Raw genomic sequence first — 13,385 nt, 5'->3', positions numbered from 1 at the left:
TATTTAAATGAGGCATGTTACCTTATTTGGCCTTCTTTTACCTTTTATTCCAGAGCTAATTACTGAATATTTAGAACTTTTTAAAGCCAAGGACCACCAAAATGATGTTCACCTGAGGGATCCACTTCCAAAAATATAAAGGCAGCACTGCCCTCCAAAAGTTTCGAAAAACGCCCTAGAAAAGTGGGGTTTTGGACAATATTGGCATGAATCCTTTTTAATTTGTGATAATTTTGCACTGATAAGGGATAACACAAACTACGCAAACATATTTTATTATATAAACAGTTCATACATAGAAAAAACAAAAATTTTCGATTCATCAAAATATCCAGCATTAGCAGCTATCTGACCTAAACTGGGTTCTAATTGGTTCATTGTATTCTAAACTTAATTAAGGTGTGCTGACCCAAATATCTTTTACAAACCTGGGCCAGGTTTAAACCAGTAACCAGGCATCACAGCTGGCAAAGGGGCATGTCTGACTTTGACATGTATATATTGCCATTATTATGTAATCAAAATTTAAAATATTATTGCTGGTCTTCAATGATAATGTCACGTTACTGTAATGTATTTGCACCAAAAAATGATAAGGATTTATACTGATATCGTCCAAAACCACACTTTGCCAGGGGTGTTTCCAAACTTTTGGAGGGCAGTGTATATATTTTCATGTATGAAGAGCCATTTGTACTGTGTGAGATAAAAAGCGTGATACAAAATACATGTTTCCAAAATTAAATTGGCTTTTATATTGTTACTCTACTGAAGCCAAAGCAAAATGACTAAAATATGATCTAGAAAATATTGACTTTGTATTAAGTTCTACCCATTGTTATGTAACGTTAGATGCATAAACTGAAGAAAAACATTTTAATTCAATTAAAAAGTATTTTTATAGTGCCTTTAACAATGAATATTGTTCTAGAGTAGATTTACAGTACACTGGGACACCTCTAAAATCAATTTTTTAAATGTAACATTTATTTCCAGTTAAACTTTCTGTGGACTCCCTAAATCCTGCTTACAGCCCCCTGGGGGTCTCTAGAGTCAATTAAAAAAAACCTGGTCTAGCGAGATCTGTCTCTTTGGTCCGCACAGTGTATGGGGTGTCCCTTGCAACTAAAGTGCAGAGAGACAGACTTGTGTCAAAATGTGTGATTGACACAGTGTATAATTGGCCATTGTATTAAATCAATTTTAACATTTCTCCAGTCAAAAAAAATCTGCTTTATATAATGCATGAACAATGAAAAAAGTTACCTTCAAGGCTATCCATGTTAGCTTGTAAAGGAAAAAAAATAGATTTGTCATGAATGGGAAAGCTTGTGACCTTGCAGTTGATGTTGCTCTGAAAGCTTATAATTGACTCAAGTGTGTTTGCTGGAGCTTGATCTATTAACCAGATATCCAAAAAAGGTTGGCAAAGTCAATGTCACGGCATCTTAAAGGATTACCTGCTTGTACTTCCTGTAACAGCGCTGAATGACAGCGGTGGCTACTTCCTGTTGCTCGCGCAGTGGGCGTCCCTGCAGGGATAGAAGGAAAAGGGTTGGTCTGAGTAGTGGGCAACGTTTTGGAGACAGCCACTAGGCTGTTCACTTAAAGGAGAATGAAAGTCATAGAGAAAAGACACCCTTCTTGCTTAGGTGCAGCTGGTGCTGAGAGACCAGATGCCTCTGAGCACAAGCCGCCAGTTTGGCCAGCTGGTGAATCTTTGTGGAAACTCATTACAGGCAGCCACAGGAGGCAGCAATCGCTCCTTATAAGCCAGGCCATGCGCTGGTTAAGCCACCTTACCCATGCTGAAGCTGTGGGGACTGACTACTCTGTGTCTGTGTGTTCATGAAATAGAAAGGAAGGACAAAGCAGGAAGAAGACAGAGGGTGTCCCATGTTCGTTCCTACCAATACCTGTGCACAGACGTTTACATCCTGTCTCTATTCACACATCAACACAAGCGCGTGGCATCCGAGCCACTGGCCTGTACCTTGTACTTGCGGAAAGCGGTCTGCACCAGCCGTGCGGCTTCGTAGAGCTCCCTCTGCTCGGGGTCCGACAGTGTGAGCTGGGCTAGCTCTCTCTCCACTTTGCTGTTGGAGGCTCTGAGAAACTCACTCCACTCGGCTGGAGCAGGCAAGGTCGGCTTCTCAAACGGGCCCTCGCGCATGGGCGAGTTGCCCGGGCTCAGGCTAGGGTTGGAGGGAGGGGTCAGGGGTTCACTGTATATGGGACTGAAACAAAACAAGCACATACATATATGAAGTTAGCAAGGTTAAGGCATACATTTGGTTTTTCCTTTAAATTATTTTTCCAGGGTGGGAAATTAACACCCGCCACCAGTCGAACTCAGGTATTTTAACAAATGAAGTCAGAACATCTCAGCTCCATCATGCTCTTCACTTAAAATACATATTAAGAATGTGAACGCTATATGTTGCAAAAAAATAAAATAAAAATACACTACCATTCAAATGTTTTTTGTTGTTTTTGAAAGATGCTCACCAAGGCTGCATATATTTGATCAAAAATACAGTAAAAATAGTAATATTGTGAAATTATTTTACAATTTATTTGAAATATCTTTATATATATATATATATATATATATATATATATATATATATATATAAAAAACTGAGTTTTCACTCAGTTTTGGTCTGAGTTGACTTATTTTAAAGTGGACTCTCTGGAAAAAGGATGCTGATTCTTTATATATTTGCTACATACTTGAACTGAAAAAAAAAATGGTAACACTTTATTTTAAAGGCAAAATATGTAAGATTTTTATATTAAAATATCCAAAAACCACTTGCACAGTGTTATATATTTCGTTCAGCTATGTACTTACATTATCCTAAATGATTCCAAGAATTTGTAAATTCAGAGAAATTCAAAATTTTAAATAGTGCCCGTCCCTCCCATGTCACTTGTCGCCTGTCAATGACGTAATATCTGCGTTATCCCTGGTTTTCAGCTGCGTAACTTTGACTTGACAGAACACTCTTGCATGTTATTAGACATGGTAAGCAAATGTAGGCTACATAATACTAACCAATGTTACATAGCTCAACACGATGAAATGTTAGAATATCATCAGTATTATATTCTAATGTTGATCTAGCTCTCATACAGCCAACAAACTAATACATAGAATAACATTACAACTTTCAATGCAGTTTAGTATGATAGTAAAACGTGAGACCAAGTGAAACAGTGCTGCTTTACCTCACAATTTTAACTTAGTCAAATAAACTGACCTGTATTAGTAGTATTTCAGATTTGCGAGTAACGTTAGTTCGGTAGAATGAAATGTGCTCCTTTATATCCACTGGGACTCGCGTGTGGCACTGATATCTGTCTCTCAATCACTCATCCATAAACATTATTTCGCCATAAACATTATTAGATCCATCGGCATGACGACAAGTTCCATGATCTCACGCTCATTCACTGCGTCATCAATCTACGCCTTTGTTATTGTTTTGAAGAGTTTAGCGCCCCTAGCGGCGAAAAAACATACTGTGTACATAACATGTACTTACTACAGTAATACCAGTAAATTATGCATAATTACAAGTAACTAACCCTAAACCAAACCCTAACCCTAACTGTAACTCTAAAGTAAGTACATGAGGTTAATTAGTATTACTCAGCACTTATTTGAGTAAGTACAATGTAACTACATCACCCAAAAATAAAGTGACCAAATGTTTTGTAAAAATTCAGCTGGTAAAATTCTGTATCCACCAGCCACTGTGGTTGGGCAAAAATGTTAATTTCCCATCCTGGTCGCTGCATTTCAGTACATATGTATATCGAAATATGCATTTTTTTAAAAAGACATTAGCTAACCTTAAGTGAATGATGCTGGGCAGGTGTTCCACGTCTCCCAGGTAACTGGCCAGCCAGCTCATGGTGTTGGTGAGGCCACTGTTGTCCAGAGGAACAGACTCCATGGTTGGAAAATGTTCCCGTTTGATACGCTCCGGAGTGGCCTCAATGATGTGCTCTGCCAGGCTCATCATATTTGCCTGTGAATGCACACACACAAGCAAAAACAAACACATGCATTCAAAGTTACACAAGCACTGACTTTCTAGTGTGATAAAAAGCACACACACACTTGCTAACCCAGCCGATCAATCGAGCACCGGGGTGTTTACTTTGGAGGAACACGCTGCAACAGCCCCTCTATCCCCACAGAGTGACAGAGATGAATGGAGCTGGACTAACTCCTGGCGATGGGAGCAAATCAATGGCAGAAGTGTATTATGTGGTGACGAAGGTCTGTGCAGAGAGCGGGGCTGTGACCGCGGCTCTCTAGCGCTGATTTCACATGTCAGCAGGACGGATGGTGCTCTATATATCCCTTGGCCTCTCAACGCTTGTAGCCCTGTTTGTTTGCTGAGCCTATTTACTGACAAATGCATCAATACAGGTGTGAATGAGGCTGGCTGACTGTGAGTGAGTGCCATTTAGGGCACTGTGTGAGTGTGTGTATGTGCACTTCTCTCACCTGTAGGTCCTCCATGTGAGAGAGGCAGTCCTGGTTCTCTAGATCCTCCTTGTAAGAAAGCATCTCTGTGTCTACAATCTCCCTCTCCACCATTCCCAGCATGCTGAGGGGCTCGCCACGCTGTCGCAACCGGCTGGCCAACTTCTCCTTTCCTGCGCCGCTGATGCCTCCCTTCCTGAGCACCTCTCTAGTGCCCCATTTATGCCCTCCACGGAAAGAGGCCATCTTGGCTTGTGGATGCCCCCTGTCCCTAAACCCTCTTCAGAGATGCTCTTATCCGGGCTGGATGGGGTGGAGGGGAGGGTCTTAGGGCTGGTTGACAGTTTATGTGTCTGCTGCTCCATGTTCAAGGGAACCGACATGGGCTTATCCAGCTGTGCTTGCACAAGCTCTGGGTTGGGCTTGTGTTTCTTGGCGAGGGGGATTTCCCGCTGGCACTCGTTGCTGTAGTAGCTGGAGGGCTCTGATCTCGGCCTTCTCAAATCTAGGCACAAAAGAGAGAGTGAGATGCACTCAGAGAAGAGGACGGAGATGATATTTCCATTACATTTGCTCTCTGAGGTGCTATTAGTTATAATCTAAAAAATGAGATGGAATTAGATTGTGCAGCAAGTACTGCTCATTGAAGCAAATGCAATAAGATATTACATTAGGCAAGCAAATCTGCTGTAATCTTTTTAGTAAAGCAACATTAGTTCATCTGTTTTCAAAACAGCGCAGCTTTTCCAGTAATGAGCTACAAGTAGCGGTTTTTCAACTAGTAGCCTAGTGAACTCTCCTGAAACACCCCCTATCAGTCTCATATTTAGTGTTGGAAAGTCTGATTTATTTTAGTGAATTGGTTCATACTGTACTGCTGATACAGAAATTCATCATACCGCTTTGAAATAGTTACTTTATTTGTCGTACAGCGTGAAATTAAAACCCATTCCAAAAAAAAAAAAAAAAAACCCTTTTCCAGCTTTATTTATAAATTTTGCCTTGAAACATCAAAGTAATAAAAGAAAAAACAACAGTTCTGAAAATTAATCCAAAACTAGAATAACTAGTTGGAAAAGTCATCAGTCCCCTTTGTAGAGCCATCTTTTGCTTTAATTACAGCCATTAATCGTATTGGGTATGTCTGTACTAGCTTTGCACACCTAGATTGGGGAATATTTGCCCATTCTTCCTTGCAGAATTGCTCAAGTTCAGTCAAATTCCGTGGTGAGCGTCAATGGACCGCTCTCTTCAAGTCCATCCACAGATTTTCTATCAGATTTAAGTCAGGACTCTGACTTGGCCACTCAAGGACATTCACCTTCCTATCCTTAAGCCATTGCGTTGTTCTTTTGGCGGTATGCTCGAAGGTTAATGACCTGCCCGTCTTCTGTCTAGCAAGATAGCTAAAGATGGCTCAAGAATTTGGATGTACTTGGCAGCATCCATTTTCCCTTTAATCCTGACCAATCACCCAGTCCCCGCTGAAGAGAAACACCCCCACAACATAATGCTGCCACCAACATGCTTCACAGTAGGTATGGTGTGTTTTGGGTGGTGTGCTGTGTTTGCTTTTCACCAACCAAACTTAGCGCTGAAAGAAACAAGCCTTTCCTGAAAAAGTGCAACACTCAGTCTCATTTGCTCTATGCAAAAACACACTTGGAAAACTCTGATGCCATCTGGGATATGGTCTGATGAGACCAAAATTGACCTTTTTGGACTGAAGTCCAAGCTCTATGTCTGACAAAGATTAAATAGAACAACTGATTATTTCAACACTGATAATAATAAGAAATGTTTCTTCAGCAGCAAATCATCATATTAGATTTCTGATGGATCAAGAGATGCTGAATACTGGCGTAATGATGTTGAAAATTCAGCTTTGCCATCACAGGAATAAATTACATTTTAAAACATATTAAGCATAAACATAAGAAATTATTAGCAACTTTTCGTTAGTATCTTGCAGTTTAACTAACTACTTTAGAGGTTCTCACCAGGGTTCTGGTTGGTGCAAGGTGTTGTAGTAGAGGTGGTAGTACCAGTGTTCTGCCCACTGGGGGTCACCATACTGTCGCTGCCCCAGCTGACCATCCAGCTGTTGGAGGTGGGGATGTCAGGGTTGGGGGAGAAAGACATGCTGGAGGTGGGGGGTAAGGAGGACGGGGTCTGCTGCTGCTGTTCCTCCCTCTGGAGCTGCTCCAGACACTCCGCCAGCTTGGTATGGCCACGGGAGCGGGCGATGGAGAGAGGCAGGCGGCCTAGAGAGTCTGGGATGGCCAGTGCTCTCCGGTCCCACTTGTACAAGACCACTGCTGCCTCCAGATGACCCAAAGCACAAGCCCACATCTACAACAAGGAAACAGAGTAAAAAGGTGTGTAAGAAAAGCAAAGACAGTGCAATGGAGTTGCCAAATGCACCAAAGTTCAATTAAAAATGCTTGAGGATCATACCAGTGGAGTGCAAGAGAAGTGATCCACGTTGAGAGGGTCCACCTCAAGTTCCAGATCAATGCTGTCTGCATGCTTCGTGCTAGATAGGATAATACCATTTCTCATGGTTAGCAATGGAAATGACACAAAAACATAATTACACATAGATGTAGACACATCTGAGTGCTCTTATCGCTTTAACTGACCGCCATTTGATGAGAGTCTGGATGAGGGTGGCGTAGCCTTGGCCTGCAGCGAGGTGTAGCAAGGTCATGCCCCGAAAGGTCTTTGAGTGAATCAAGTGTTTGGATTTGGCCCAGCAGGCCCTGTTCATCATCTTCTCACAAACAACCACCACACGACTCTCAAAAGAGCTTCCCGCCTGTCCCGAGATACACTGCAGCACAAAATGTAGAGCTTGATGTCTTCAAAAGCTCAATGAAATGTCACAATCTTTTAAAAAATGTCATTGCTTTCTGCATCATTTGTTATGGCTCAAACAGAAAGCTACTGTATAATCTATGGGTGGAAAAGCTGCAGCAATAAACAATTTGTGAACAATCATTTTAATGAATTGGTTCAACTGGCTCACAAAATCAGTTTTAATAAACACCATGTTATTACAATATGCAAATCTTTTCATCTAAGTGATGTAGCTGAATTTTAATAATGTTTATTGTAAATGAAAATTACTTTTAGGTTCTAAATGACTATGTTTTTTATGAGCTGAATCATAGCAGTAATAAACAGAACTGGGAAACATGAAATAACATAACAACCACTGTACTGTAATAATATGTAGTATGTATATATATATATATATATATATATATATATATATATATATATATATATATATATAATAGCTAAAAGGACATTAGAAAGACATTACAATATGGCTCAACAAACTTGTCGCTGTTTTAAAATACATTCCAATCTCTCACATAACAATTACTGAAGTGCTGCTGTACCTGAGACTGGCTATTAGTGCCTCCGTTCCCCCCCTCCTCCTCCTCCTCCTCCTCCTCCAGTCCCCACTGTTCCTCCACTGCCCTGCTGCTGCTGACCGGCCATCTCAGCCATCCTGCGCTCCATCTGTTCCAGCCGCTCCAGGATGGACATTCTGAACTGGTTATCTGCAGAGAAAAAATCATATCAGTTTAACCACAGTGGAACTCAATCACATGGGTTCCAACTTTAGTTCAATCAAGTAAAAGATGTAAATGAACTAGATTAGTGATTGTACAATTCACACTTTGGCAATGAAAATGGTTGCTGTAAAGTACACTCTATCTCACTCAGGTCTGAAATAAATTCTCAGGTCTAGCACACATCCCCAAGCAAAATTCTATATTGGATGTTTAATTAAAACTGAGTCATTACCCTTATGCTTTCCAATCAAGACACAGAGTCTGATGTTATCAATCACCATTTCCGTAATTGCAGTCATTATTATAAATTAATGGAATCATTAATGAGGCACATCAACACATTCAGCTTCAAAAACACAGCAGTGAACATACACAGATTTGTTTGGAGTTTGTACTTCATGACCAGATTTTTATTTTCTGCCAGTGCAAAACTCACTTCCACAATGCAAGGGTGCCCAGGGCATTGCTATATGGTTGTTAAGGTGTTCTGAATTGTTGCTAGGGTGCTAAATGCTTACAAAGTTACTCTGTAACCCTAATCCAGACAGAATTGCTTGCAATGGAAGAAATATCAAGCTGCTTTTCCTGACTGGACTTTTAACACTAAACATAGCCATGTAATCTGTCAGATATGCTCACTGTGCAGATGTAAAAGATGAGAACTGGGACCAGCACAGGTGAACTCCAGCATCAGTACTGAGAACAGTATGTGCCTCTCACTGATAAGCCTGTTTCTGTGGCAACCTGCAGCTGCACGGTAACCAAGCGACAGAGGCATGCTGGGCTGTGGTTTGCTCCAGTGTCAGTATGTTGATGAATGAAGAGGCACATTGACAGACGCAAAAGCGCAAGAAAGTAAAAAAAAAAAAAAGATCTGTATCGCCCTAAGTCTTCCGACTAAACAAAAATATTAATCCAAAGGGCCATGAACACCACAAAGCAAACAGATAGTGTTTGGTTGCCAGGCGAAAATGTCAAGAGTGTCGTTCAGTGGTCATGTACATAAATTCACACTGTTTGACAATTCAGTAAGAATCTGGCAGCTGAAAGGACACCAGTCATTTACAGTGATAGGTCATGAAGTATTATAATGAAGCAACACATGGTCCAGAGTCAACAACACTGACTGGCTCTGTTCCTACCAGTGGTGTTTTTGTTAACTAAAACTATTAAAAATATGGCATATGTAGCATTTAAAGCTACAGACCCAGAAACGGCACGTCCCGAGGAAAGCTCATAGTGGGACTGGCTCATAGTGGCTGAAATTCTGCACCAAGGCTGAATTTCGGGAAAGAGACTTCAGATACAGTACTAGGGACCACTTAGGCCTATATAAAAGCAATAAGTAAAGCATGTCATGGGACCTTTAAGTAATTGGAAAAACCTGAAATCAAATAAAACATAAATATTAGATGAAAAACTTATACTTAAAAAAAAATAAGAAATGTTGTGGGAGTTAGATGCGTGTTGCATAGACAGTTGTTTTATCTGTGTTGATGAGTCAAATCTTGAGGTTAATTGTGTTCATTTACTTTTGTATTGTTATTGTATTTGCATTGTATTTTATTGCAACACTAGTAGATGAAGGACAGCTTTGGTTTCAGTAGCGATGCTTCATACGTTATGATATTTGTTCTAAAATCGGCTCAAAATATCAAACATGGTTTGATTAAATGGAACCATAGTCTGAAGCTAAAAAATCGTAGTCTGTGCCTAACATACACTAGGCGACTTTCGTCAACTATTGTTGACTTGTCTAGACTGCAAATCAGAGCAAAAATCAAAGCAAAAGTCAAGTAGTGTATTCCAACCTTAAATGATTTTTAGTATGTTGCTTTGTAGAAAGTGCAGTTGCTGGGGTACTGCTGACTGGTCCAAGTCAAAAGAGCCTATGCAAAACTCGCCAAAATAAATTCTATATGGTGTTCTGCCAAAGTGTTTAGAGTTGTTCTTAACATGTTGCTATGCAGTTATTAACTTGTTCTGGGGAGCGTTTCCGATACAATGACGTAACTCGCTGCTTCACTACAATAGTACGATGCATCGTTGAACAAATCAACTAGCTAGTCACCAAACAGTATTGTCGCAAACCTGTTGTTCAGCCATGTTGGTGAATGATGTGACGCAGGTGGTGGAGTAATAACTTCTCTAAATGAATCCATTTGAGTTCGAATTAATGCTAGACTTTTTGCTATAAATTATGGACATGGCATCTGAGGACTAATTCCCATTTTTGTCAGTTAATTTGCTTTATTTCAGAGTCAATCATAGGCTCATTCTTATGTACGAGAACACGTGTGCACATGCACACTTGACAAACTAAAATACGTAAATGATATAAAATATGTAAATGATAGTATAAATTCGAAATAAAAGATATCCATTGTACTTAATGTCAGCTTGCTTATTTTGCTCAAGATAATGATTTATTAAGTCCACATGTCCTAAAAACAAGAAACTATGCTTCTAACCACAGCTTGAGAGCTGTCGTTCCAACCACACAAGTTTGCAAATGTTCGTTTGAACTATGGTTTCGGGAAACACCAAATCATTGAACTATGTTAACCCTAACCTTAACCCTAACCCTAACCCTAATGACGGAACTTGCGATGTTAGTTGGCTAACGATGCTTTTGGGAAACGCACCCCTGAATGGTTGCAAGGGTATTACTGGGTGGCTACCTTGTCTGTCAGGTAAAAGTCTTACAGCTACTTAGAAAAGGTTTAATTCATGTTCATGACATAAATTCTGCAGGATATTTTCCAAAGTTTAGGGATTTGTTCAAAATTTCTTAACCCAGCCTCAAAGCCTTAACAACCACCATTAATAAACCCTGCTGGATGAGAGGACGTGCATGATTATTTTTCATTTAAACTATGACTTATTGAAGCAGTGGGCTTCAGTCTGCCTGCAGTCAGTGTTAAATCTTCATTCAGATACCATGCCACGGAGAGAGAGAAAGAGAGAGATGGAAGGAAAATAAGCTACCTAGGGACTAAAGATGCCAAGAGAGATAGAAAGAGAGGCCGTGTGGCAGCACCAGTTAGCAGCAGCATTGACATGTCTTTGTTCAGACACAGTGCTGCAGTCTGCTGCAGTGCAGATGATGTCATCTCCACCTGCTGCCGCGTGTCTGCTCAAAATGCCACACACGTACACTGCAGAGGGAGAGGGGGGTAGGGGGAGGGGCCACATGCAAGGGGGCGGAGAAAGGGAAGGGACCACCAATCAGTGCTGAAGCAACACAGTGACATGTGCAACACCTTCCTATTTCTCCATAAACTACAAAAGTGACAGCCTATAGGCACTGAGAGCAGATATTAAATTAAGTAAATTGAGCTAAAACTCCAAACCTCAGGTTTCATCACAAAGCCATATTTTTATTTTTTTAAAGTTGAAGAATATGTTATCATTTCCCTTTTTTGTTGCTGAACTATCAACACACACTATTTTCTTTGATAATGGACAACGGATCGTCAACGGATGTTTAATATTTAAACTTCATGTACCTTCCCGATTTAATATATTTATCATATATATTAACTCACTTTAATATATATTCCTAAATTCCTAATATAAATCCCAATAATATTTTATTAATTAATATTTTTCTATTAAAGCAACAAAAAAGACCTTTTTTATTAGATATTGTAGCACATAGGTGGCATAAATGTATTTAATCAGCAACCACAATTGCACATAACTCATATGATTCATGTTTGGATTTATTATCCATTTAGCATTCCTAAGGTCTCTTTTGAATGGTATGTGTACCACGAGCAGTACAGTGGAATGCTAACAGGTTATAGCCTGTCACTGAGAAGGCTTGTTCGCAGATTTAGTGGCCGCAAATAGCATTAAACGTCTCGTGAAGGAACGCAGACTGGCTGTATTACACTTTCATTTGAGCAGAATATTGCAATGGAGATCGCTAATCTTTAATATACATGTATGTCTGTGTTTTCATTATCAGTATCACAAATATCTCCAACATTATACACTTAATTAATCAAGAGAAGCAGAAAAAGTGACCACAATTAATCTTGCAGCCCTCTGAAAAATTATTACTAAATTGTCAGGAACGGGACTGAAGATAAATTAGTTACCTAAACTACACAGAACTGCACTAAAACCCAAAAGAATGGCAATAAATTGCTTAAACCATCTGGATTCAGCCAGATTTACTGAACAGAATGCTAAAAGTACAGTATGCTACTTCAAAAAAGCCTATATTTCAAAACACAGTGTTCATAGGTTTTCTGCACACTTTCAAGGTTTCTGCTGGGTTCAGCATGTGCAACATGGCCAAAATAATGTCAAAACATTACTTTCTGCATCATGTATGAGATACTGTGAATCAGGCCCGGACTGGCTAATTGGGAGCGCCTGGAGAAATCCCGGTGGGCCGGTCTGTTTATTTGGCCGTGAGGGCCGGTGTTGTCATGGCACTGGGTTGAAATATGGATGCTCTAGAAACTGTCGGCGTGGCCAAAAGTACTAAGTTGAGTAGCCTAACTTTTTCCTTAAAACCAGTCAGTGACGAATTTAGGCATGGACGACATGGGCAACGGCCCAGTGCGGCATCTTGCTGGGGGCGGCAGGGGGCACCCGCGCAAGAAAAAAAACAAACAAACAAAAAAATAAACCGAATGCACGATCGGGTTTTTACTGCTCATTTGCACATAACGTCAATGATATCATGTCATTCTGTGAGCAAATTAACCTGGTCGGGAGGGACACGGTGTGTGCGCCCGGAGAAGACAACTCACACAAAAGTATACGAGAAGAAGGGATGAAGTGACGTCTGTAGGGACAGCGGGACAAGTTCTAAATCAACACTAAATTATGGTAAGACAAAAGGTCTAAGCCACCGGAGGCCGATTTAGGTAACTTAAATAAATACAAAGGAAGAGGGGAAACATGCAAAAGATAAAGGCATGCATGCAGCTATTACATATATCGTAATAATAGTAGGCAAATAATAAATAGGGCCTATCACTTATGTTATGTTGCTTGCTATGCTATTACACGTTGGGCAACAATATTCATTTTTCTGTACAACTAGCTTACATAACCAGACAGTAAAATGTGATTTTGTAACATAATGGAAATTTTTATAAACAAACGTAAAATAGCTCACTTTAATATTTTACTGTGAAGTTGTGCAGTTTTGGAGGATTTATTTATTTGCCTCAATTTGTAATAATTTAAGTATATACATTCATATAAAACAGCAAAATTTTATGTTAAATCCACTTTAAAAAAAAGATCTACATTTCTTAATTTAATTTATAGTG

The 13,385-nt window shown here is 39.9% G+C and overlaps 1 protein-coding gene across 1 annotated transcript in view; it reads right to left on the bottom strand.

Annotated features, from left to right (window-relative positions):
- camta1a (calmodulin binding transcription activator 1a) overlaps positions 1–13,385 on the bottom strand; it is a 436,791-nt gene that overhangs the window by 8,182 nt on the left and 415,224 nt on the right. The window contains 11 exon segments of the mRNA XM_048177455.1: positions 1,267–1,287; positions 1,461–1,532; positions 1,994–2,237; positions 3,859–4,037; positions 4,523–4,761; positions 4,764–5,006; positions 6,502–6,853; positions 6,959–7,037; positions 7,144–7,334; positions 7,909–7,950; positions 7,952–8,073. Coding sequence (XP_048033412.1) covers positions 1,267–1,287; positions 1,461–1,532; positions 1,994–2,237; positions 3,859–4,037; positions 4,523–4,761; positions 4,764–5,006; positions 6,502–6,853; positions 6,959–7,037; positions 7,144–7,334; positions 7,909–7,950; positions 7,952–8,073 — 1,784 coding nt within the window.

This window comes from Megalobrama amblycephala, linkage group LG24 (assembly GCF_018812025.1).
Source record: "Megalobrama amblycephala isolate DHTTF-2021 linkage group LG24, ASM1881202v1, whole genome shotgun sequence".
Taxonomy (NCBI): Eukaryota; Metazoa; Chordata; class Actinopteri; order Cypriniformes; family Xenocyprididae; genus Megalobrama; species Megalobrama amblycephala.
This window is presented reverse-complemented; position numbering and strand designations above follow the sequence as displayed.